Source organism: Hydra vulgaris, chromosome 03 (assembly GCF_038396675.1).
Source record: "Hydra vulgaris chromosome 03, alternate assembly HydraT2T_AEP".
NCBI classification, from domain to species: Eukaryota; Metazoa; Cnidaria; class Hydrozoa; order Anthoathecata; family Hydridae; genus Hydra; species Hydra vulgaris.
Genome location: NC_088922.1, coordinates 25,950,892 through 25,978,386, shown reverse-complemented (window position 1 = coordinate 25,978,386; position 27,495 = coordinate 25,950,892). Strand labels below are relative to the sequence as shown.

Below are 27,495 nucleotides of genomic sequence, written 5' to 3'. Positions count from 1 at the left end.
TAGACGCACTCACTAATTCTTTCGAGTTAGTGTTTTCACATTGAACTTTCTATACTTTCTAGACGCACTCACTAATTCTTTCGAGTTAGTGTTTTCACATTGAACTTTCTATACTTTCTAGACGCACTCACTAATTCTTTCGAGTTAGTGTTTTCACATTGAACTTTCTATACTTTCTAGACGCACTCACTAATTCTTTCGAGTTAGTGTTTTTACATTAAACTTTCTATACTTTCTACTACCCTCAACGAGAATCGAACCCACGACGGTCTAATGGCATGGCGTTTGAAACATAGTGCGGCGAGCGAATGCACTATGCTACGTCGACGTATTGGTTCATAAAGTTTTGAATTTATTTAACATGTTGTTTTAACACTTATCACAGAGTTTTTTTCTTCGCAGTGTTTTTAAAAAGTTGTTTACTCCGTATTTTAATCTTTTTAATCTTGTTCATAAAAGCGTTATTATAACTTTCTAAATTTAACTAACATGACACAGCATTTTCTTTTCATTGAATAAAGTTGCATCACTTTAGCTTTTATTTCGCGTTAATCTGTAGAGATTAAATTTTATACATAAAAAGCGTGTTTTTTTTGTTAACAAAATCAAAAATGACAAAAACATTAACAAAACGTTCGATTAAAAAAACAAAATATTTTTTTAACGATGAAGTCGTCGGAAAAGAAATAAATTTTAAAGAAAACGAACTATCTTTAGAAGAAGAACCAGAAATCATAAGCGATGACGATTCGGTTATAATAATAGAAGATGAAGACGCAATATTGGATTTTAATATTTTTATAAACGACCCAGACAAAATAGACTTTGTCGTAAAAAATCAAACTGTTGAACCTCCAAAAGAAAAAGAAACCTCCTCTGAAAAAGAAATAGACGAAGCTCCATTAGAATTTGCAGAAGCACCGGTCAACAAAATAAAAGTTTGTTTTTTAATATTTTTTACACTTTTTCATTATTTCTTTTCTTTACACATAAGATTTTTTTATATATTTTTTTAGAAAAAAAGCAAGTCATATAAACGACGCAATGCTATAAGAAAACTAAATTATTTAATAAAAAGAAATGTTTACAATTTGTAAATATATTATTTTTGTCTATTTTTTCGTCGTATATTTGCTTCTTTTAATTGATGTTTAATATCGACATAGGATTCAGCAGTATGAACCCAACGTTTTATTCTTTTGCCAACTCTTCCAAGTTTACGATTTGTTTTATTATCTTTATATCTGTTATTTGTTCTTCGTAAACACGATAATATTCTTTTACAATTGCTCGGTAAATACTGATTTTCAGTCTGTGTCGATGTTGAACTTTGTTTTCTACTTGTTTGTGTTTGAACTGCTTTTTTTGTTCTAGGAACTGTTGTTTTTGTACGTGCCATATTGACAGTGTTTAATGATCTAGGAGTATACCTTATTTTAGGCATTTTATAAAAAAATGATATTTATAACTATTTATAATTATTACAATAAAATAAAGAGTATTTATTTCTAAATAAACCTATTTTTTTTAGTTTTAATAATGAGATATATAACAATAAACAATATAAAATATGAAGTGTTTAGCGATACTATCAACGATCAATTTTTCATTATTCAAAATGAAAAAAAAAAACCCATCAGTCTAGTATTTCCATACGACGCAAAAAGAGGTAATTGTTTTTTATGGTTTTTTTTCATTTTTATAAGAAAAATTATTATTTTTTAAAATACTATTTTTTTTCTAGAAAAAGAAATGCAAAAACTTAGAGACTTTAAAAACTTTGTCAGACAAAATTTTGTAGATGAAACAAGATTTTCTCGCACTCGTCGTAAGTTTTTTTTAACTTTACTATTTTTTCTTATTAAAAAAATTCATTTTTTAAAAAAATATTTTCTTTTTTTAGATAATCCCTATCCACGTTCACCACCATCACCATCACTACTATCGCCACTATCACCACTATCACCACGTTCGCCACCACAAACACCACCAGAACCCAATAGGGAAGTAGGTCCTTCTCACTGGGACTACTCTCCTCGTAAGTTAAACTTGAACCTTTTTTTTATTTTATTAAAAAGTATAAATATTTTTTAATATCCCCTTTGTCTGTTTTTTTTTAGAGAGTCCAGATCCTGAAAATACAGAAAGCGAAATTTTATGAGCTTTTGTATATATTTTTTTATAGAAAAAAATTTTTTTTTAGTTGTTATTACTATTTTGTTATTACTATTATATATATATATACATTACTATTTTTTTTGTTATTACTATTTTAATATTTGTCGTTTTTGTTAAATTTAAAATTAAAAAAGTATTAATTTTTTCTTTATATTTTTTTTGCTTATTTGAATTTTTACATTTTTTATTACAATATTTTTTAATACAATAGAATTTTACATCATTTTTTAATACAATAGAAAAAAAATGTACAAACAAATAATAAATACAATTTCAAAACAATTAAATCACCATTGGAAACAATTAGCGATTGATCTACACTTTAAAAGACACATTATTAAAAAAATTGACGTGAATTATATAAAAAACTTTGACAAAATTAAAAAAATTTTAATTCTTTATTTAACGCAACACAAAGATAAAAAAAGAGCTTTAAATCATTTATATTATGTAATAACAAGATGGGAAATTGAAACCGACAAGCAAGAACTTTTATTTAATTTATTACAATGTAAATTAGTTTTATTTAATATTTAATGTTTTTATATTTTTTAGCATAAAATAATGAATTTTACACGATTAAAACTAAAAATAGCACAACATTTACAAACACATTGGCAAACGTTAGCCGAATATCTGGACTACAAAAACCGTGATATCGTATGCATACAAACTGATTATCGTGATACTAACGAAAGAATGATGAGACTTTTAAATTTAATTTATCAAAGAAAAGGAACCGAATTCGAAGCAGCTCGTGCTTTATATGATGCGTTATGGACATGGTCAGTTGACATGACAACAAAACAAAATAATTTAGAACTATTAAAAAATATAGAAGAAACTATGAAAATAATTGAAAACTATATATTACAATAATTTTTTTATAATTTTTTTGTAATTTTTTTATTTTTTTTAGCAAACTAATATATTTAAAAAAAATGAAACAATACGTCAAAAAATGTGGATGGTAAGTTTTGTCATTTGTTTTTTCTTTGTTTTTTTTTTATAATTTTTTTATATTTTTTTCTTTTTTTTCTTTTTAGTTATGTAGATTATATTAACAAAGAGAGTCTTTGCTATCACGAGTTGTTATTGACAAAAGAAGAAGAACAAGATTTGGAAGAACTTATGGAAATGGAAGAATTAACAGAGGAAGATTATGAAAAATATTTAGTTCAATTAGTACAAGAAATGGAAGAAGAAGAATCAGATGATATTGAAGAACTTAAATTACAAATGTTGGAAGAAGAAATGGAAAAAGAAGTGGAAGAAATAGAAAAAGAAATGCATGAAATCTTAGATGAAATGGATTGGGAACAATACGTTATAGACGTTATGAATAAAATGGACAACTTACCAGAGCTTTATTTATAATTTTTTATTTATAAATATATCTTTTTTTTAGTCAAATAAAATAACAAGCATCACTTTTTAAATAATAAACTCGACAACAAGAACACCATGGTTTGAAATTGCTTTTTATCATAAACTTTTTATCGTATTGCAGCATAAGACGAACTGTTGTAATAAAATGAGATCACTTTATTTTGTAATTTTTTTTCATCGTATTGCATCATAAGACGAACTGTTGTAATAAAATGAGATCACTTTATTTTGTAATTTTTTTTCTTTTTTTTTAGACAACTAAAAAAATGAATAATAATGATGATTATGAAGATATGTTTCCTGGGTTTGGTGATTATTTAAACGAAGAAGAAAAAGAAATAGAAAATATAACTTTTAACAATATATTTGAAGAAGAAGAAGAATTTATTGAAAAGAACCTTATTTATATTTTTATTCTTTTATATGTTTTATTGAGCAATTTTGTTTATTTATTAATTCTTTTATGTTAAAAAAGACATGTATATTTTTTTATATTTTTTTATATAAATAAATGTTTTTTTTTCAGCAACTAATAAAAAAAATGTCAGCCAACATATATCCTTGCTGTTTTTGCGACAAAGAATTTAGTGCAAAAGAACTTTTACAGCATCAAGCAGATTGTTCTACAGAACAATACTCCCACGAATGTTTCACCTGTAAAAAAAAGGTACAAGATTTGTTAAACCACGAATGTGATTACGAATTTCTAGATATACAAAAAATATGTTTTTTTTGTAATACCAAAATCGATGATCAAGATTATTATGAGCACTCTGTCATCTGCTTTCAATATTATAAAGAGCAACAAAATCGTTATTTGAACCAAGTCGTTCAAGACGAAAAGAAAAATTTAAATTATTTGAATCTTTCTATGAATCAAATCATGATTAAAATGAAGAGTCTTCAAGAAAAAGAAATTAAAAATCTAAAAGAAGAAAACGACAAACTTCAACAAACTCTAGCAAAAACGAACCAAGAAATGGCAGAATTAAAAAGTCTCTGTTATGACAACATGTTGGTTTTAGCAAATCAACAAGATACAGAACATCTCAAACAAGAAATAACAAAACTTTATCATATTGCAGAAGAAAATAGCACAGAATTCTTAGCTTTAAAAAATTCCATTCAACAACCTAAAGAAGTCAAGGTAATTCAACACGTTTTTAAAGACACGCAATTGATCAAACTCGATCAAATGAATCTCAGACTGTTATCAGATGAAACATTTTATTCAGAACCCATTTACACATCAGAAGGATACCGTTATCGAATAAAAGTGTATACACGAAGTACCGTCATCAACAATCTAGCCATTTACTTTCAATTGTTAAGAGGTGACTTGGACGATGGTTTACAATGGCCTTTTACCAAAAATGTTAATATCACCTTGAGAAATAAAGAACAATTTTTTACTCGTACTACTACCAACAATAATTATCTTCAACTTTTAGACGACAGTTCATTTGATAAACCTACCACTGAATATAATGTGGCTGTTGGTTATAAGAATTTTATTTCACACGAAGAACTAAAACCATTTATTATTAACAATAATTTATTTATTACGATTAGTATACAATAACATATTTTATGTAAAAAAATGTATTTATCCTATTTTTTAAAATGTTTTTTTTTGTACTTTATCTAACATTATTAACCCTTATTTTTTTTTAGATTAACTAATAAAAAAAAATGAATACCATTGATATATTCAGAGAAATTAGTTTGGAACTAACAACCAACAACGTGCAATCTATCAAATTCTTACTCAGAATACCATTAGGAATCAAACAAACTTTAAAAAATGGTTTGGATATGATAGAATACTTTAAAGATCATACTATTCAAAGTGAACATGGTCATCTTTACGAATCATTAGAAAGTAAATTGGAATATCTACTTGTATTATGTAAAACAATTCATCGAAATGATATTTTCAACAAATACAAAAATAAAATACCACGTCTTCCTAGTTACGAAGAATGCGTTGTTAATAATCCACCTGTATATGCATATCCAAGTGCAGTTGTAGAAGCAAAACAACAAGAACTATTTCATTTATATAATCCAAAACCAGCTAAAGCACCTGAATGTGCACAAGAATTCATTTAACTCTTTTTTTTTTAGGAAAAAAAATTTTTTACTTGTATAACTTTTTTTACTTGTATTAACTTTTTTTACTTGTATAACTTTTTTTACTTGTATTAACTCCATTTGTAAACTTTTTTTTTTTTTTTAGACAACTAATTAAAAATAATGGGAAGCAACTGGGGAAATATTAGAAGAATACTTGATAAAGAAGAAATTACACTTCGTCACTTTTTACAAAGACTTCATCAACAAATGGCACGAGAAAAAAAGTTTATAGAAATAGACAAAGAAACAAGAAAAGCTAGTCATTATTTAGAATTCAACATTCTTTCTTATATTAAAAACTTTGAAAAACAAACAGTCATCTGGTTTAGTCCAGAAGAACGTCATTTTTCTTATTATCAATTTATTTTCGACAGTTTTAGTTTGAATCACTTTAACAGATTTACCCGTGAAATTCAATCACAACTTAGCTTGAAAGATTTGTGCAAAAGAACTTTGGCTTATCGACGAATTTATTTAGAATTTCAAGAGTTGCAAAAGAAAATTATTTCTTTATTTGATAAAACCAAACTACCACATAGCAAATGGAAAGATAAAGATAATATTCGTTTGTTATTTTACAGCTTTCATTCCATTGTTGATTTTGAATTTGATTCCTATTTTAATATTTTTAATAATCGTTTATTATTTTTTAATCTTCAAAGAGAATATCTTTACAAATTATTTCATATACTTTTCACAGAAATATCTTATTTTGCTGATCCAAATAAACAACTGGAAATACATTTAATACGAAAATTATATCGTTTAATCATGGAATATATAAATTGGTCACAACAACAATATTTTTATACTATTGAACCTTGTTTTATTCATTTTCAAATTGTAAAACACTATTTTTAATTTTTTTTAATTTTTTTTTTAGTTAACTAATAAAAAAAATGCAAAGAAGTAAGCACTTTTATGAATACGACATTATCCACATTGTGAATTGGTTTACATCCGAAACAAAAAATAACATGGATGTAGACTTGAAAACGTTAAAAGATTTGTGTAAAAGAAAATTGGCATATAGAAGAATTAAAATCGAATTTGAATTATTAAAAGAACAGCTTGGAAATTTATATATTTATGATGATGAAAACAAATCTTTTTATATTTGTGACTTTTCTTATGATTACGACATTAGTTGTTTATTAAATCATAATTCATTTTATTGGGTACAAAGAAAAATTATATATCCTTTATACGAAATGTTTAGATCGCACTATAATAATCGTTATATTAAAAATGAACAACTTGATTTTTTTTATAATTGTATTAGAAAATACATTCAATGGGCAATAGATCAATATTATTATATTCGTGAAAATAATTTTGTACATTATAATGATATCATTTTATATTTATAGACAAACTAATAAAAAAAATGAAATACGGTTACAGCAAAAGAAAGCCAAACAAAAAAGTGAAAAAACAAATGAAAGGTATATTTTTTTTCTGTATTTATTTTTATCATTAAAATTTTTTATTAATTCTATTTTTTTGTTTTTTTACAGCCATGTATGCCTACTATTTTACAATAAATAAACATTCGTTAAACCACTCAGATACAATTAACCGAAGATACTTTTGTATTAAACAATGTGGCGTATGTCAAGCGTGCTACTTGAAAAAAAATGATTAACTTTTTTATACAGAAATATATATTTTATTGCATATTTGTGTCTTTTTTTTTTATTGTATATTAATGTCTTTTTTTTATTCTTTATTTTTTTACTTTTTTATAACAATTTCTATTTTTTTCTAACATTCTTTTTCTTTAGATATAAATAAAAAAAATGAATTCAAATGAAAACTGGGAAGATGATCTCACTGATTCCACATTCGAGCTACCACCACCAAATATAAAATTTAAAAAAATGAATGCGAAATTAAAAGGATTAGCCTTCGAGAAATGCTTGGAAGACGAGCTAGAAAAAATAAACATTAATAAGAAAAAAACTTCTATAAACGAATATATAAAAGCGAACTTTTCTATTCACAAATCATAAACTTTTTTTAATTGAAATTTTTTATTGTACTTTTTTTATTAACATTTTTTTTTGTACAACTATTTTTATAAATAAAAATTTTTTTTTAGCTAACTAATACAATGTGTGGAAATCGCAATTGTACTGTCAAAAACACAATCCAATTAACTGGTGAAGAACTGATATTTGTCTTGATGTCTGCAGAAAAATATCAAAAATCATTTTTTGAAGAACTCGACATTTATAATCATTATGTCACCATCGGAAAACAATATTATCCAAACATGACATTTGAAAACTTTGTCAAAGAAAAATATCCTATTTTCAGAGAAAAAAATAAATCAATATTGTAACATTTTTTAACTGTAACAGTTTTTATAAAATAAAAAATTTTTTTGACACCTGATCTTTTTTTTGCGCGCATGCGCCACCTTTTTTTTTTTTTGAGACCGGGAAATTTTCATCACTTTCATTCGGTTTATTTCAACTTTTTTTTACACGGGCCGCGGTTTTAACGTTTTATTTTTTACACGGTCGGTGACACTGAATCTGAGTCTGACTCTTACAAGAATTGTAACTTACGTTATCATCATATATATATATATATATATATATATATATATATATATATATATATATATATATATATATATATATATTTAACCCAACTAAAACAAAACTCATTAAACTAAAATGCTTAGTCTATTTAACTTACAAATTAAAAACCATTACATTCTATGTTTTAACATTTGTACTTTGTTTTTGTTTTTTTTTAATGTTTCAAAAGATAAACATTTATCATAAAAGTTTACATATTCATATAAGTAAAAAACAAACAAACAATTTCTTATTACTTATTATAAAAATTCATTAGAAGTGTTTTGTTACTTCATTAAAAAGCGTTTCGTTAATATAAAAGCATTTAAGATCAAACTTTTTTTTTCAACAAACTTTTATTTATCTTTTCAAATGTATTAACTTTAATTATTCTTATATTAAAATTCGTTAAAGAGACTTTCATGTCATAGAATGTCATCGTTTATAAAAACAAAACAACTTTTTATTTTTTAATAACATTTATTATAAAAAATGCACACTTAAACAATTTATATATCATACATTAAAAAAAATATATACAACTGTCAACTATACTTTAAAAAAAAACCATTATCAGTAAATTGTTACTTTATTTAAAAGCATTTCGCTAATATAAAAACATTTGTTAAAAGTTTTGATGTAATTTAACTTCAAGTATTATATTCAGAATATTTTTCATTAAGCGCATTTTTCAAATAATTGTAACCATTTATAATTACAAATGATTTGTAATTACAAATGGTTACATTTATTTGAAATATGTTCATAAATTAAAATTTGAATAATTTTTTTTTTTTTTCTAAAAATTTTACTTTTAAACACTTTTTTGTTGTAAATTAGTCTATTTAAAATGTTTATTTTTTCTTTAAATAAAACTAAATAAAAAAATAATTTCAAATAATTATAAAATAAGAACCTCAATCTTTAAAGTTAATGATGTTAAAGAAGAAAAATGATTGCAAATTTTATATCTCTGCTTATTAAAATAATTTTAAAAGCTGCTAATGTTAAATAGTTGGTATTAATGTTATTAACTCTTCTGTGCAAATATTATTTAAATTGATTACTTAATACTAAGAAGTCAACTGTTTTATGAAACACTACTATAAAAATTACTAATATCACATAAAACAAGATCTTTACTAAGTACAGTTGAAAGGAAAAATGTTCTTAGTTAATTATTAGTTAGTTCTTAGTTAGTTAACTAGCAATTATTATATTATTATTAAAATAATGTATTAAATACTTTTAATTAAGTAAATTAAAGTAATAATTACTATCATTTATAAAAGAACTTCTATCATTTATGAAAAAAAGGATTTTCACCACTTGTAAAATGAAACTAATCTAAATGAGTGAACCAAAAAAAATCAGTAGATATAGAAATATATAATATTCATCAACAAAGCATATCATAAACGATAAAACTATTTTTAAAGTGTTTTCAAAATTTAAATGATTTTATGAAACTTATATATATATATATATATATATATATATATATATATATATATATATATATATATATATATATATATATATATATATATATATATATATATATATATATATATATATATATAAGTTTCATAAAATCATTTAAATTTTGAAAACACTTTAAAAATAGTTTTATCGTTTATGATATGCTTTGTTGATGAATATTATATATTTCTATATCTACTGATTTTTTTTGGTTCACTCATTTAGATTAGTTTCATTTTACAAGTGGTGAAAATCCTTTTTTTCATAAATGATAGAAGTTCTTTTATAAATGATAGTAATTATTACTTTAATTTACTTAATTAAAAGTATTTAATACATTATTTTAATAATAATATAATAATTGCTAGTTAACTAACTAAGAACTAACTAATAATTAACTAAGAACATTTTTCCTTTCAACTGTACTTAGTAAAGATCTTGTTTTATGTGATATTAGTAATTTTTATAGTAGTGTTTCATAAAACAGTTGACTTCTTAGTATTAAGTAATCAATTTAAATAATATTTGCACAGAAGAGTTAATAACATTAATACCAACTATTTAACATTAGCAGCTTTTAAAATTATTTTAATAAGCAGAGATATAAAATTTGCAATCATTTTTCTTCTTTAACATCATTAACTTTAAAGATTGAGGTTCTTATTTTATAATTATTTGAAATTATTTTTTTATTTAGTTTTATTTAAAGAAAAAATAAACATTTTAAATAGACTAATTTACAACAAAAAAGTGTTTAAAAGTAAAATTTTTAGAAAAAAAAAAAAAATTATTCAAATTTTAATTTATGAACATATTTCAAATAAATGTAACCATTTGTAATTACAAATCATTTGTAATTATAAATGGTTACAATTATTTGAAAAATGCGCTTAATGAAAAATATTCTGAATATAATACTTGAAGTTAAATTACATCAAAACTTTTAACAAATGTTTTTATATTAGCGAAATGCTTTTAAATAAAGTAACAATTTACTGATAATGGTTTTTTTTTAAAGTATAGTTGACAGTTGTATATATTTTTTTTAATGTATGATATATAAATTGTTTAAGTGTGCATTTTTTATAATAAATGTTATTAAAAAATAAAAAGTTGTTTTGTTTTTATAAACGATGACATTCTATGACATGAAAGTCTCTTTAACGAATTTTAATATAAGAATAATTAAAGTTAATACATTTGAAAAGATAAATAAAAGTTTGTTGAAAAAAAAAGTTTGATCTTAAATGCTTTTATATTAACGAAACGCTTTTTAATGAAGTAACAAAACACTTCTAATGAATTTTTATATAAGTAATATATATATATATATATATATATATATATATATATATATATATATATACAAACTATAGATATATATATATATATATATATATATATATATATATATATATATATATATATATATATATATATATATATATATATATATATATATATATATATATATATATATATATATATATATATATATATATATGTATGTATAGATCTATAGTTTGTTGGCTTTAGGAAGAGCGGAAGGAAAAAAGTGATTCTTACGCCAACACATACGTCACTTTTAATTACTTTTGACTTTCGTCCAACATTTCCGTGTTGGACGAAAGTCAAAACCATTAATTTAATTACAAATTAATTGTTATATAAAAAATCCACAAAAACGCAAATTTAATTGACCGGAATGTTTTAAAAACATTCTGAATGTTTTTAAAACATTCAGAATGTTTTTAAATACTTTTGACTTTCGTCCAACATTTGCGTGTTGTCAGAAAGTAAAAACCATTAATTTAATAGCAAATAAATCGTTTTATAAAAAAGCCGCAAAAACGCAAATTTAATTGACCAGAATGTTTTTTAAAACATTCTGAATGTTTTTAACAATATAAACAATGTTTTTATTTTTATTTTTTTAATAAAATGTTTTTATTTTTGTTTTTTTTTAATAAAATGTTTTGTTTTGTTGTTTTTTTTACTGTAAATCGTGCACGGAGTGCTGCTACATCGACTGACAAATAGCCTGACTCGCAAGGGAGTGCTGCTATATCGACTGACAAATAGCCTGACTCGCAACGGAGTGCTGCTACATCGACTGAGGGTTTGGTTAGGGCAGGCAGTCTATCAATTAATAAAAAAAAAAAACCGGTCTTGCATTTTAACTTTTACTTTTTGTCAACAAAATATGGAAGAAAACTTTCAGACAACATATAAGTGTGTGTGTATATATATATATATATATATATATATATATATATATATATATATATATATATATATATATATATATATATATATATATATATATATATATATATATATATATATATATATTTAGTTACTGATGATTGTTCAATACAGTACAAAAACTGTTACTAGAGAGCTTACTTTTCAAAAAGATGAATGGAAGTTTTTTGCCATACCCTTCTAAACTCACCATACAATTGTTAATACTGTATAAAAGTTGAAAGTTTGAAAGGACTATACTACAAAAAAACACTCACATTAGAAGCAATGTATGAAACTTGTATTGAAAACCAAAGATATTAATTTCATATAATAAAAGAATCAGACTTACAACTGGAATTTTTTGAAGATAACAGAGGTAAGGCAAAAGAAGTGAGGTAAATAACCTGGAAAACTTAAAAAGCAATTTTTGTTGTTTTATTTTGTTGCTGTCACTACAGAAGATTATGTAGACTGTATTGTAACTGAAATCAGTCAGTATGAAGATGAAGTTGAGTTCCTCCACCCAAAAGGTCCATCTTCATTTTTTTAACTGGCCTCAGAGACAACATTTCTGCAACTTTTGAGTTCAATTTTGTTTTTGACCAAGTTTATATTAAAACTGGGATATCTTAAGAACAATTCAACATTTTTTGCAGCAATTTCATATACAATATTTTACTATAAATAGAAATCATTTGTTAAAATATGAAACAAAAAAATTAGGTAACTTGTTGTAGAATTACCACAGACAATATTGAATGAGTTTTATCTGTGACTTACTGGGGCTTATAGCAGCTGGTGAATTTAAGCTCAAATAAAATACGATCAATCGTTATTGAAGTAATCTTGATAACTTTTTTCTATTAGCAACATAATAATTGAATCTCCCATTTAATGTCTTCTTAGGATATTTTTCCTTGCTGACCTCTGCTAGAAACCATGTATTGAAGGCATTTCAAAATCATCTACAGTTTTATTTATAGCCCTTGTTTGACAAGTTTTGTTTATTGTTCTCATCATTTTCTTACTATTGATTCTATTCTCTACCTTCATAAATATATTATAAAATTTTGTTTCCATATCAGGTTTTCCTAATTAATATAATTTTAGCAGCTGTTTTCTAATAACCACTTTCTCACCTTCATTATTTTCTTTTAAACTAATGATTCGATAGTGGCTGTCATCCTTTTTGGAAGTAAAATTGTATTTAAAAAATTGTAAATGATTATTGAATATTGAACTTAGCATTATTACTACAGTATGTACCAAAACCAATTTTAAGTACAATTATAAAAACAAGCTTACCTTGAGCATTAGGATATTCATACAATGTTTCTATTTCAATCTGAGGTTGCTTTGATCCTAATGGCTCCATGTGTCCCGGATACATACTCGGATTTTCTAGAAAAGACTCTACTTCTACCTCCGATGAATCATATCCAAACAAAATCTCCAGAATAATTAGCAAGGGAAAAACTTTCATGGCATAAAAAGTGCTTTATGTAAATAAATATATATATATATATATATATATATATATATATATATATATATATATATACATATATATATATATATATATATATATATATATATATATATATATATATATATATATATATATATATATATATATATATATACATATATATATATATATTATATATATATATGTATATATATATATAAGGAAAATAGGAAAAACTTTCATGGCATAAAAAGTGCTTTATGTAAATATATTTATATATATATATATATATATATATATATATATATATATATATATATATATATATATATATATGTATATATATATATATATATATATATATATATACATATATATATATATATATATATATATATATATATATATATATATATATACATATATATATATGTATATATATATGTATATACATATAAGGAAAAAGGGAAAAACTTTCATGGCATAAAAAGTGCTCTATGTAAATATATATATATATATATATATATATATATATATATATATATATATATATATATATATTAACTTTAAATTTATAATCATGTAACACAACAAAAAATAATGAGCACTTTCACTATCAATATATCCACTTCACTTGGCTGGATAGAGACGTCTCGACGACATTTATTGCGACGTCGCACGCGTTCTGTACGTGATTTACAGCATGTTTAAATTTAAAAATACAGCTCATGCAATAGTTGAGGAGTGGAATTGCAAAACCAGATAATTCACTTTTTTTTCATTCTGAGATAATGGCAAAAAATGTTTTCCAGTAAATCGAATAGCTAAAAATTAAAAAATTAAAAGCTAAACAATAGATATCATTAAAAGAATGTTTAAGACAAAAATTTGAAAATCGTGCTCTTTTGATCTTAATTTTATTAGAAAATGAAAAAACGTTTTATCTGGTTATGCATGCCAATTAATTTTTTTATCTGGTTTGATCGAAAATTTATTTACTAACTGGTTTTCTAAAAAGCTTTATGAAGACAACTTGACGAGTGACGATTTTAATAATCAATATAATTGTTCAAAACGCCCCTCTGCCTTAAAAAAATAAGTAATTTTAATCTTTGATATGTTTATAGAATTGATGAAGTTAAAACTCAATTCTAACTGTTTAAATATAGTTTTTATAATTTTAATGAGTTTTTTTGTATGTAATTTTTTCTTCAATAACATCCTTCAGTTTTTAAAACGTTTTTAAAACAGAATGTTTTATAGATAATGTTTTATTTTGCATCGACAATAATTTTTATAATACGTAAAATACGTAAGTGTAGTAATAAAATTTTGCTTTGTCGAAGAATAGGCAGCTTCAAAAGGAGTTCTTAAAAAATCGCCTCGGGAGACGTCTAAGTTTACTTCAAAATAATTAACTATTTAGGAAAGTTATTTTTATATCAAACTGTACTATGAAGTCGTCTAAATAATATAGGTCACCTTCTAAGAGGGAAAGGGGTTAGTGGGTTTTTGTTGCTGTTTATTATGTCTAAAGCTACCAGAGGCTAATTAAAATTTAAAAAATTGGGAAACCTGCACTAGACTAAGCAGGTGCTGACAAACAGAATCAAAAGCGTGTCAGTCTTCTGACAAAGTAACTGTCATATAAAATTTCAGCACGAGCTTATAGCTTTTCTACTGCATTAATAATGCTGACTATTTCTGCAAAATTTGTGGAGAATAAAAAGGGGTTAAAAAGAATATTACAGAGTTTGTAGAGCAGTATTGTTCTGTACATAATTCTTGGTATAATACGTTTTGTACTACAAAGTTGTAGTACAGAACGTATTATGCCAAACTCTGTAATATTGTTATGCCAAGCAACTCTGTGTTATGCCAAGCAACTCTGTGTTATGCCAAGCATCAAAACGGCCAACAAGTCAGAATTGCTCGTGAATGTTTCCCAACACAAGTCCGTAATTTTTTATTTATGTTATTATTTTGGTATGAGAGTTAAGACAAAATATCAACACTGAAAATATTTTGCTTCAGGAGATATGAGTCTACAAAAAATCAATAAAAGCTTACGGTGTTAAATTTTTGATTCCAATTAGGGAACTATAAACTAAAATATTGACATGATATAAAATATACGCCCAAAAAGCAATTTTTTGAAACAGAATCATGTCAAAGTTTTAGTACAAATCTCTTATAAAATATGAAATGATAAATATAAAAATGATAAACAACATAAAAATTTGACAATCATCATGAAACATGTTTATCAACATACTAACAAAATTTTATCAAAACTTGAGATTGTCGCATGGGGACCTCTGGACTTTTTGGTCTGGAATGACTAAGCATTAAATCTAATTGGAAATCGAAATCAACTTTAAACGAAATGCTAGCTAAAGTAAAAAATGAACATGTAAAATAATAGAACTTGCATTGCAGTGCTCAAGGATTATGTAATAATATAAATAACTATCCCAGAAAAAGCAAATAATTATAAAAACTAAAATTACTGTTTAACTTTTGCAACAAAGCTGATAACTAGGATAAGCATTAAAACGCTCAAAATTGATTGAAATGTAAAAAAACTCTGCAAAGGTTTGTTTCTTCGACGCATTTATATCAAGATATGCAAAAATAACATCGACGTCTATTTAGAAAAATAAACAAAGGTTATTAGCAAAAAACTAACAAGCAAAAAGCATTGTAAAATATATAATATAAAAAATAAATATTTATGATGCTAATGTGATACATTGCATATATTCTCACAATTTTTTACAAAAAATTGTGAGAAATGTAGAATGCATATTTGAAAGACATTTAATGGCTTTTAAAGAAGTATAATGTTTTTAAATGTTTTGCGCGTGAGCTCGTGATTAGATTTATATAAATAATGTAACATGTTAAAAATTGTGTCAAATTTAATTATTTTCTTTAAGTTAATAAATAAGTATTAATGCTTTTATATAATAAATAATATGTATATATAAATACTATGTAAATAATTATTATATAATAAATAATGTGTAAATAATTTTATATAATAAATACCATTATGGTGATGCTTTTATATAATAAATAATATGTTATAATATTTAATGATACAACCTTATTTAAAAAATTAATGTCGGAGAATTTTAGTCGGGCTAAATATTTGGTTGAACATAATTTTACTCGTTTGATTTTATTTAGTGTTTTATTAAACGCCCACTGCAATCATATTTACAAGGTAAAAAAGGTAGAAATTTCTACCTTAGAGTAGGATATGTGATATACCCTTTGTAAGGTATAATTTTCTACCTTTTAAGGTAGAAAATTATATTAAAAACAATTATTTGTCATACAATTTTCTAACTTAAAGGTATAATTTTCTACCTTATAAGGTAGAAAATTATACCTTACTAAGGGTATATCACATATCCTACCTTAACTAAAAATTTCTACCTTTAGTTTTTAGTGTGTATGTTATGATAAAAAAAATTAAGTCATTCTGAACAGCTTTCTTTTTAATGTAGGCTCTAAGTTAGCTTAAGTTACGTCAGATCTATAATGTTTGATATTTACGATCATGGATATATTGAAATTAGATATTAATAAGTGCGATATATTTTATACGGTCTAAAAGAAAACAAAAGCGCACCTTACTCAAAAAGTACAATGAAAATCGAAATAAAGAATGACAGTTCAACACCCATTAAATAGTTTCTATTTAATGGGTGTTGAACAAGTTTAAAAAACATTTTTAAGCGATCAAACTTTTTTTCTTTTTCTTTTTTAAAATCTTTTTAATGCAGGATATTTTGATTTCAGCTGGTTTTGATGATATGTGAATCAATGTTGTAAAATCAGTTTTTAATTTTGATCCTTGACTCTCTTTATGAAGAGATCTAATATCAAAAAATTGATTTTTGATGTTCTATCAAATCCGTGTATTGCTCAAGGTCAATTAAAAATTGGACAAGTCACACTTTTAAAGGAATTTTATGACACGCTTAACAGTTAAAGTAAAGAAAAACAACATGCTGAACGATAAACAACTTGGATTTAAAAATAAACCACAAACTTGTTGCTTAAGTAACTTAGCTTATTGTGAATGTAATGCCTTTAAATGAAGAATGTTTTAAATTAGAATTTTTCATTAGTTTTTTTCTAAGCTTTTGACACTCTAAATTGTGTCATTCTTTTTTAAAAAGTTGAATAGTATAACATTTAAAAAAATAACTTACTACACTCGATGGGTTTAATTAAAATAGAAGTAAATACACTTTCAACTGAGTTAAAAGTTAAAAACTAAAAAATGTAACATTTAGAGGTTTCCTTAAAATAAAAATTAAGACTAAGTTTTTACCTTATACAAAACAAACAAATATATTTTATTTGCAGATGATTTAAACCTTTTTTATTCTTATAAGGGTATCAAACAGTTGTTAACAAAGCGTTAAACAAAGTGAGTTCAAGCTTGCACACAAACCATTGCGAACGTCGGCCGTTTTTTCTGATGTAAATTCAACGTTGACCCAATATCACCTACTTCTGACAGTCAATAAATGCAACGTTAAGCTAGCTTAAAGCACAACGTTGGTTTTTCATCGTTAGCGACGTCGTATTTGTAACCAAAATGATATAAAAACAACATTGGCGATATAACTACATTCAAAATAATATACACAAAGCACATTTTAACATCTAGTGTCTGTCCGCTTTCTCTATGTTTTCTTTCTCAACTACTGACATTTAATTAGTCGGAGGATGATAAACCACAATACCTCTTATGGCTGCAGGTAATAACATTACAAATTTATAAGAAAGAACTTAAATTTTTATAGATAATTCAAATAATAATAAAATTAAACATTTTGTTATTATTTGGATTACATTCTTTCTACAAATATCATGGAACAATCAACTAAATCATTTAAACAAAAAAACTCACTCAAGCCAATAGTATGCTGTTGATACAATACTATGTTCTCCGACATACTCTGAGAGCAATTTACTATACCACATTCTGCCCAGGAAAAAAAGTTCTAAAGAATTTCTATAAACTTTTGAAACATATGGCCTTTATTTCTATAAAATTCAAAAGTTTATAAAAGTTCTTTAGAACTTTTTTTCCTGTGTGCTCTCTAACTACTGTAGCAGTAGTTTAGAGGTGATAAGGATTTAATATCTTTATTTAACATAATAGATCTTCTGAACTAAAAATGTATCGAATCTATATACCTTTTAGTTGAAAGATCGAATCTATATACCTTTTAGTTGAAAGATCGAATCTATATACCTTTTAGTTGAAAGATCGAATCTTTATACCTTTTAGTTGAAAGATCGAATCTATATACCTTTTAGTTGAAAGATCGAATCTATATACCTTTTAGTTGAAAGATCGAATCTTTATACCTTTTAGTTGAAAGATCGAATCTATATACCTTTTAGTTGAAAGATCGAATCTATATACCTTTTAGTTGAAAGACCGAATCTTTATACCTTTTAGTTGTAGTATTAATAGTTAATAAGCAGATGCCAAACTAAATCAATTTTTTTTTGAATATCTATTTAAACAATTATTTTATTTTTACTTTATTATCATTTTTATTATTACTATTTTCTTTTAATTATTATTACCTATAAAATAACCTTGGTTATTAAAAAATATTCAATAAACTCTTAAAGGTTTAATTTAACAAAACAGATTATTGCCTGTTCGGTTAAAATTGAAAATAACGTAAAAAAACCAATTCAAAAATTAAATGATGTTTATGTTTTTTTAATGATTTTAAGCCACCAGGAAAATGACACGATTTTCTTATTTTTATCACTATTTTTTAAACTTTGTTTGATCTAGATTTTTTAATTTTTAATTTTTAATTGTTTGTTTTAGTCCCATAATTAAAACATTAATTATAATGCTAATAATGATTTTATCTTGGTAATAGCTTTATTTCCTTTTATATTTATTATTACAGTTAACATTTATTACGTTTTCATTTTAATAATATTGAAACGATTATTTTTTACTATACTTGTACTTATTTAAATAAAATTCTTATACAATAATAAAATATATTAGAATTATTTTTACTATAATTGTTTGTCATTACTTATATCGTAGTTATTATACAACATTTTATTTCTGTTAATTATTATTCATTAAATACGATAATTTACTTTTTTCACCGCTAATTTTTTTAATATCAATAATTTTACTCTATTGGCTAGTTTTTAACAATGGAACGTAATCTTGTTAATGTAAATTTGTAATGTATGGTTGTAAATTTCATACACATTTGTTCCTAAATAAAAAGAAAAAAGTAATATTATTAATAATAAAAATAAAATTCCGGTGATTGGAGCCTCGGAACAAAAAGTTTTCCAAAAAGTTTTCACCCTCTATGACAGACAATGAGTTAATAAAAATATTTAGTATTTTATAATTTTTTATAATTTTAATTATATTAAACTTAAAATTATCGCCTGTTTTTTAATTTCATCTAATAATCTTTTAAAAATCAAAAGGGCATAAAAAATTTACAACCTCCTCCTCAAACCTTGTTCAACTTGTTTCTCCGCGCAGCGGCCTTGTTTGTCGAGGTTCGTGTTTCGGAGTTATAGAGTTTAGAGAGGGTTGTAAGCACAACTAAAAGTATCTACCTCTACTGTAGTGACCTTCATGGCCTTGAGGAGACAAATTGAAATAAGAAAAAAAAAAGATAACCCTCCTCCTTCAAAGTCTTCAAAGTCTTGGTTAAATTTAAAAATTTAATAATTCAAAAAGTTCAGACTAGTATGTAAACAATACAAAAATTGTCAAAATTTAGTTAATATGATATCTTGTAGTAAGATATACTAAAAATATTATTGAAGTATAATGCATGTAAAATGAAGCATATGTTATATATACATAATTCTCAGGAGTATAACCAGTGGGTAAAGTACGTTTGTTAGACGTCCTATGGACTTTTACATGACGTTTTATAGGCGTTTTAGGTACGTCTGTGAGGTGTAGCATAGTTTAATTACGTCGATTTGCTACATAGTACAGCTACCTAAAGAATAACATTAATTCAATTACTTGTTAATTTCCAACCGGAGAAGCTTCTAGTTGATATTCTATCTATGTATCTAGTCTATATAGCTGTTTATTGTACTTGAAATTTTAAATGTAGTGCCTAATTTATAAAAAAACATCTTTATATAATTGTGTTTTTTTTTTAATTCTATACAAAAACTGTAATTATTTTTAATAATTTTTTTTCAAGAGATCTTGTACCGTTTCACGATTAAATTTTAGTTGAACTATTTAATTGAAGGAATGTACAAAGTAACGCTTGAAATATAGTTTGTATATGAAAGTACCCCAAGCGCGGGGTTACTAAAAGTATTAAATTCAATAAGAATATAGGTCGTTTACTAAAAGAAGACCAAATAATATTTATAACCTTATTAGAATATTAAATATAATTGCAATAAAAACTATAAATAAAACTGCAAAAGTTTTGTTTCTTTTGGTAGTCTTTTGATATTCAGCGTCTGAGTGATTTTAGGAGCTTTGATCATAAGAGCTTTAATTTTTAGATTTTTTGATATTAATGATGTTATCTACCGACAAGAGACAACTGTAATGTGCTCAAAACACTAACTTTTATTTCTCAAATTAACCATGCTCTACTATAATTAACTTATTAGCTATTCTAGACTGATTAATTTGGATGTAGACTGATTAATTTGGATTAGACTGATTAATTTGGATGTAATATTATTTCGACTCATCCGTAAAACACCTTGTTTTTTTAATTTTTCAAAGTGCAATGCGTATGTTCAAAACTTTAACAGCATGTTAAACTAAAACGTTTTTTTTTTCTCGAAGATTCAGATATTAATATTAAATCTGAATCTAAATCGGCAAAAAAAATTATATATATATATATATATATATATATATATATATATATATATATATATATATATATATATATATATATATATATATATATATATATATATATATATATCTTTATATACCTATATATATATAAATGTATCGTTATTTTTTTTTTTGCCGATCCACATCTAAATTTTTTAAAATAAAATATATGTATTTTAAATCGGATCCAGATCATTATTATTATTGTTGTTGTTATTGTTATTATTGTTATTATTATTATTTTTTTAAATAATAAAATTCTTTCAAATCCATATAATCGAATAAACAATCGGATCATCAGGTACTTGAATCATATCCAGTTCCAGCTTAATTTGTAATATTTATTATTACTGTAACCAGGGACGTGGTGGCACCTGAAAAGCAGGTACAAATTTCCAGAAGAGGGGCCCGGCGAAGTACTTTTAACGCGAGACAAATAAGCGATCAAGGAAAATTATATTTAAACTAACATGCTCTGATGTCAACCCATTTGCTAAACGAGTTTTGACAAGTTTCAGTTTACTGGAAACTCTCTTAGACTCTGCTGAATTTGTTGGAATTGTACTGAATATCTTGTATAGAACTGCAACAGAGGAGAATACAGCTAACATAGTCTTCAGCATAAAATTGTAAATGGTGAGGAAAGAAGGCAAATTTTTGTTATCCTTCTCAGCAGTCTTTCTGTAGATCTCCACAAAATCAACCATTTCAGTAGTGAATTCATTTAAACTGAAACCAATTTTGAATTTTTCAAGCACTGATTGCATTTTTTCTTGTGAATTAGAGTTATGAAATATATGAGTACTATCTTCGCTCTTATTCTTCAATAAAGAGATGTTTATGCTTTTTAAAAATTTCCGCTGTGAAGAAAATTTGTCAACAAGAACTGGAGTTGCTGATCCCACTACAGTATAAAACATTTCTGCTAGCCACTGATCTTTAGCCTAAGTAAGCCGTTCACCTTCTGTTTTATCGAAGTCCAGTCGTTTCTTTTTGCGAGTCCTTTTCTCAACAAATATTTGCTATTCAAGCTGAGCTTCAGTTGCAACTTTAACAGATAAAATAGCATTTTGGCCAGCACTGTCCCTTAGTACTTGAAGCTTTTCCAGTGATATATCGACAGACATTATAGCAATGGAAAAATCAAGTGTTTCTCCTTGGAGAATTTTATTTAGGGAACCCAAGATAGTAAAAATTTCTTTGAAGAGACATAGTCACAATTGTGTTATGATTCAAATGGGAATAAAAGACCTTGTGCTTCACTTTGAATACTCATTTTAAATTTCATGTCATTGGAAACTTGTTCAAGGTAATCAATTACTGCAGGGTATAGTGTCAGCAGTCGGTCTGTAGCATTTTGTAAGGAACTGAAACGAATACTGTGGTAGCAGCCAGTTCAAGAGACTGATTCACATCCTCAAGTAGAGATTTGCACTTCTCAAGTATATTATTTCGTTTCCTTGAGTTTCAGTATAGAAAAGTTTTTAATTTCTGCACATCACCAGGCTTGTTTTCTGTTCCAAAAAGGTTAACAGAAACAACAGAAGAGTTTGCACAAGCTTTCATAACCAGATTTGTTCCATGAGATCCACAATAAATATTTATTGTCATGGGAGAACACTGCTGTAAATATGTTGCAACTCCTTTGTTTATTCCTTGCTTATTGTCCACACCATCAAAAGACATACCCACACACTTTTGAATATCTACGTACAATTTTTTCACTTATTCCTACTCCAGTAGTTGTTTTAGTTTCAACCATTGAAATCAGATGTTCCTTGACAACGGCATCTTCTGCAGCAAGCGTAACATAACGTAATACAATAGAAGTTTGCTCACAGAGTGTAATATCAATGGTGCCAGCAGCTGATAGTGAAAAGTAAACTAAATTATTTACCTCTTCTGAAATATCCTTCTTGACCATCAGTGTCAAAGTATGAATTAGCTTGTTTTGTGTATAATAAGAAAGAAACGTAATTCTAGCACCCCTTCTAGAAGATTGTTTTTGAGTACTGCAAATATTTGAAAGTTTTTCATTCAGCACCTCATCATACTGACTGGGTAAATTTAAAAATTTAAAAATTTACCCGCACCACATTAAAAGACTTTTTTCAGAGTCATTGTAAAAGTTGGCTTCCTCATTTCCGCGTAAAGAAATACTCTCTGCGATTAAATACCGAATAGCATCAATAACTCGTATTAGGTATTGATGTAGTTTTTCCGCTTTTTTACGTTTTTTGTTCAGATGTCTCATGGTTCCAATATTTAATATTTTATTAATTGTGGAGTCTAATAATGCATGACCATAACTTCAGCAGCATTTTGATGGTTTTTCTGGATGCAATGCTTTGTTATGATGTGACTTAAGTTTGACTAATTATCAAACCCATCATGTAAAGAACTTGTGTCCTCTCTTGATCCAAAGCATAAACAAACAATGCAAAAAATTTTGTCGAATGATAGAGAGTAGGTTAGCCATAACCTTTTCTGAAAAGCTTTAATGTCATTAACTTTAACTGATTTAGTGTAATACTTAGATAACCTTGAATGTTTTGTTGACTGATTTGGCCCCAATACAAAAAATTGCTTTTTATCAAACATCTTTGCATTTTGAGCTCTTCAGCTCTAGAAATTTAGCTGGAACATTTTCATTGACCTTTACAACGTTGTCTGGTTGCTTCAGTTTCCAGCTTCTTTTTTATATTTAGCTTTCTTCTTTATTTTTCTGCGTTGATAAGATATTGTTTTTTTACTTATTTACTTTACTTTTTTACTGTATAAAATCTATCAATTTCAGGTCAACAACGTTTTTTGTTATCATTATTCAACAGCGATTTTATTTATTTACGCTAGACAAAGTTTGTTGTTTTTTGTTTGTTTTAATTACTTTTCTTAACGATTTCTTTTATTTACGCTAAACTAAATTGTAGCGTATTTCTTTTATTATTACCGCTAACCTAGTGTTTGTTTTGCGCGGACACCAAACAAACAAACAAAACCGACGTGAAAGCAAGTTAAATAAAATGTTGTTAAAAAAGCCCTGATAGAAACTTATAGAACTAAAATAATTTTTTTCTCTTTGAGGGCCCAGTTTCCTGAGCCAGAATCAGGGCCCAGTACCATCGTACTGGGTCACCACGTCCTTGATTGTAACTAATTTTTTTTTTTTTTTAGTATCTACACAGTAGATACTAAAAAAAAAAGTAGTTTACACAAAATCATTTTTTAGTAATTTACACAAAATCATGATATTTTTTAAATTACATGTTTTTATTGGTTTTAGAAGACTAAAAATCCTTCTTTTTTTTTTAAGAAAAAAAAAATGTATATAAAAATATATATGCCCTCATTTTTACACATACATTATAAATATCTTAATTATAATCTATAAGAAGCCAAATGGATTTTTATATGACCATGCAACTAAACAATAAAAAAACAATTGTTTTTAGCAAATTTTATTAATTTAGTTATACAGATGCTTTGTCATCTTCTTTATAATTTATGCTAAATAAGTTTGCTAGATAGTCCAAATAGTTTAGGTTTTGTTTTTTCTCTTCAAAATCTTTGGCATTTTCATTCATTTCTTCGTCTTCAGACATGTCAATAAGGTTAGAAAGTTCTTTTTCAACTAGAGCAAACTTTGGATTTTTGTTCTTTTGTAGCCAGGCGGTATTTTGAGCTTTGTTGTTCTAAAATAAAATGTAAACGATGTAAAAAGTTACACTTTTTAATATATGATTATAATATAAAATTCGTTTTTTTTTATTACTTAATTCAACACGTTTTCGCAGAAATGGATTTTTTTATTTGTCTGGCTATTAATATGCTAATTATTTTATGACGCATGCTAATTAATAAGATTAAGTATTAATTATATTTATTACTTTTATTCGTTCAGTTGATTATTTTTGCTTTTATTTAGTTGTTACTTAATTTTATTTATTTTGTTTGTAAGTTATTAGAGTCACGTGATAGTTACATTGTTACTTTATTATTTTATTAGTTATTAAGGTGTTGTAAGAAGACCTGCGGAATAGCATTTAACCAGGAAGTTCGCGCTTCCTTCCTGGCAATGCTGTCGAAAGCCAGCATCGAACCTCAAACTCTTTGTTCTGAGTCAGAGTTCTAACCACCTCACCATAGCTGCTTAAAACGCTTAATTAACAAGATTACAGTTACGCTAAGTTAAACACTAATTATTTATTTAGAAAGAAAGTAATAAAAAGTAGAAATATTTAAATCATTAAAATAATTTCAAAACTTAAACTTATTTTTTTTACTTTTCAATCAAATTTGAGTCAATTAAAAGAATTTACAAAATTTAGAAAGGTACGAACCTGAATAGATTTTTTACATCCTCGCCATCTTAAACCACATGTTTCTTGAGAAGACGCATAAGAACTGTAAAATACTGTAACAGTACTTAACACAAGAAAAACTAGACAAATATAAGAACTCATTGTTGTTATTAAACTAACTTTTTTTTTTACTCGATGAATTATTGCCCTGCGTCAAGTTAGTGGTTAATTCGTCTTAATTTTTGGATATTTAACGACTTCTATAAATGGGCGGACATGGAAATTTTACTCGAGCACCTTCTGAAATAAATTAATTAGTTACTCAAACTAAGTTAATATTTTCTTGAATAATATTGTGTTTAAATATTTAAACTGTTTATTACTAATCAAGCGTGTGAATTATTTGATGCTTGAGAAAAAAGGCATCCGCGCTGTATCTCTTTTATATATATATATATATATAGTATTATATATATATATACATGTAAAACAAGTTAAAGAGTACCAACAGATGGTAACACTTACGTAATTGTAAAGCAAAAAAAAACTAAATTAGTTTATCTTCTGAAAAAAAGGAATATTTGCTTTAAGTCAATAAAACTGTTTTTTAGCTTTGTAATGGGTTATGAAACCAGATGATTTCAACCAGATGGTTCAATCTGTAAAGTCGCTACCCACTCTAAAGAAAAAGTTCATCAAATTGGTTTGACACTTTATTCAGCAAAAATCTTTTTGCTGAAAAAGATTACGGTAAAGAAAATAAGTCAATAACAATAAAATATGAATTTCAAAGTAGCAACTTTTTTAAAACTCAAAATTTGCAAAATTTACTAAATAATTTATGAGTTTTCATTAGCATATGTTTTTTTAAACTTTATTAACTACCGGTACCGGTTGACTAATTTGTACATCCAGATTAGTTGTGTAGGTATTAAAACGTGAATTAAAGTTGTTAAAATGTCGACTACCGAGTGATAGCTTATACAAAAATAGGGTTAGCCAAACAAATAGAAAAACAAATGCTTTTATTCTTTTCTTTCTCCGACAGACTTTTTTAGAATGCGTTTTTCTGTGTTAATACTACGCGCGACTCTGAAAAATAATTGCAACGTATGATTTAACAAAAATGTTACAATAAGTTCTTAAAAGTTTATGAATAAAAGTAAATGAAAATTATGTAACGCACAATTCTTAAAACTGGATTTCGTGAAAAAAGTATGGATTAAATATTTATTTTGATATTGCGGCAATTTCATTCCATTGAACATGTTAATTATATATTTTTCGAGAGTGGTAACTTGGTAAAATGGTAACTTATAAAGCATTCTCATAGAATATGAGAATGCTTTATCACACGTTCTTATTTTATAAGAATTTTTATTTTCTTATTTCTACCCGTTTTGCAAGAAGATAAAATGCACCAGTCTAAAAAGAAACGATGAATAAAGAATTTGTTGTTAAAATTTACCCATATTTAACTACAAACAATGTACAAAGTGTTATATATAAGTTATATACAATGTAAACTGATCTTGACTAACATACATAGCATATCTTTCGTATGCAAATTTTTCCTACATACGTAGTTCAACAAATTAGAAAAAAAGTCTACGTGTTCCATATAATCTATTTAAAATGTTGTATAATATAACATTTTAAATAGATTATATGGAACTTGAATACTCTTTTTATAGTTTGCGAAACCACGGATTTAGAAAAAATCTATACCGTAAAATCGCCGTACCGTAAAGTTCGGTCACCATGTTACTTCGGTCATTTAAGAAA

The 27,495-nt window shown here is 25.3% G+C and overlaps 2 protein-coding genes and 1 long non-coding RNA gene across 10 annotated transcripts in view; 1 reads left to right on the top strand and 2 right to left on the bottom strand.

The window, feature by feature from the left end:
- LOC100207979 (bifunctional peptidase and (3S)-lysyl hydroxylase Jmjd7) overlaps positions 1–13,534 on the bottom strand; it is a 101,230-nt gene extending 87,696 nt beyond the window's left edge. For all 4 annotated transcript variants that reach the window (XM_065792778.1, XM_065792777.1, XM_065792779.1 and 1 more), the window contains exon 1: positions 13,326–13,534. In XM_065792778.1, the coding sequence (XP_065648850.1) occupies positions 13,326–13,503 (178 nt within the window). In that variant the 5' untranslated portion in view covers positions 13,504–13,534. The remainder of the gene's footprint in view (positions 1–13,325) is intronic.
- Positions 1,503–8,041, top strand: LOC136078052 (proline-, glutamic acid- and leucine-rich protein 1-like). 5 transcript variants are annotated; one of them, XM_065792784.1, is made up of 5 exons: positions 1,503–1,669; positions 1,745–1,828; positions 1,904–3,148; positions 3,225–7,148; positions 7,221–8,041. In XM_065792784.1, exons 1-3 carry the CDS (start codon positions 1,540–1,542, stop codon positions 2,092–2,094), a joined length of 405 nt encoding a protein of 134 aa, XP_065648856.1. In that variant the 5' UTR covers positions 1,503–1,539; the 3' UTR covers positions 2,095–3,148; positions 3,225–7,148; positions 7,221–8,041. The 5 variants fall into 5 exon arrangements, with proteins under 5 accessions (XP_065648856.1, XP_065648855.1, XP_065648857.1 ...); XM_065792783.1 differs by having other exon boundaries at positions 1,745–2,038; positions 2,121–3,148; XM_065792785.1 differs by lacking the exons at positions 1,503–1,669; positions 1,745–1,828 and having other exon boundaries at positions 2,354–3,148.
- Positions 13,535–24,851: 11,317 nt separating the features above from the next.
- LOC100203200 (uncharacterized) lies at positions 24,852–26,158 on the bottom strand. Its single transcript, XR_010637481.1, has 2 exons — positions 25,750–26,158; positions 24,852–25,101 (listed from the first exon to the last, which is right to left on the bottom strand). It is a non-coding gene; the product is annotated as an uncharacterized LOC100203200 (long non-coding RNA).
- Between the last annotated feature and the right edge of the window lie 1,337 nt (positions 26,159–27,495).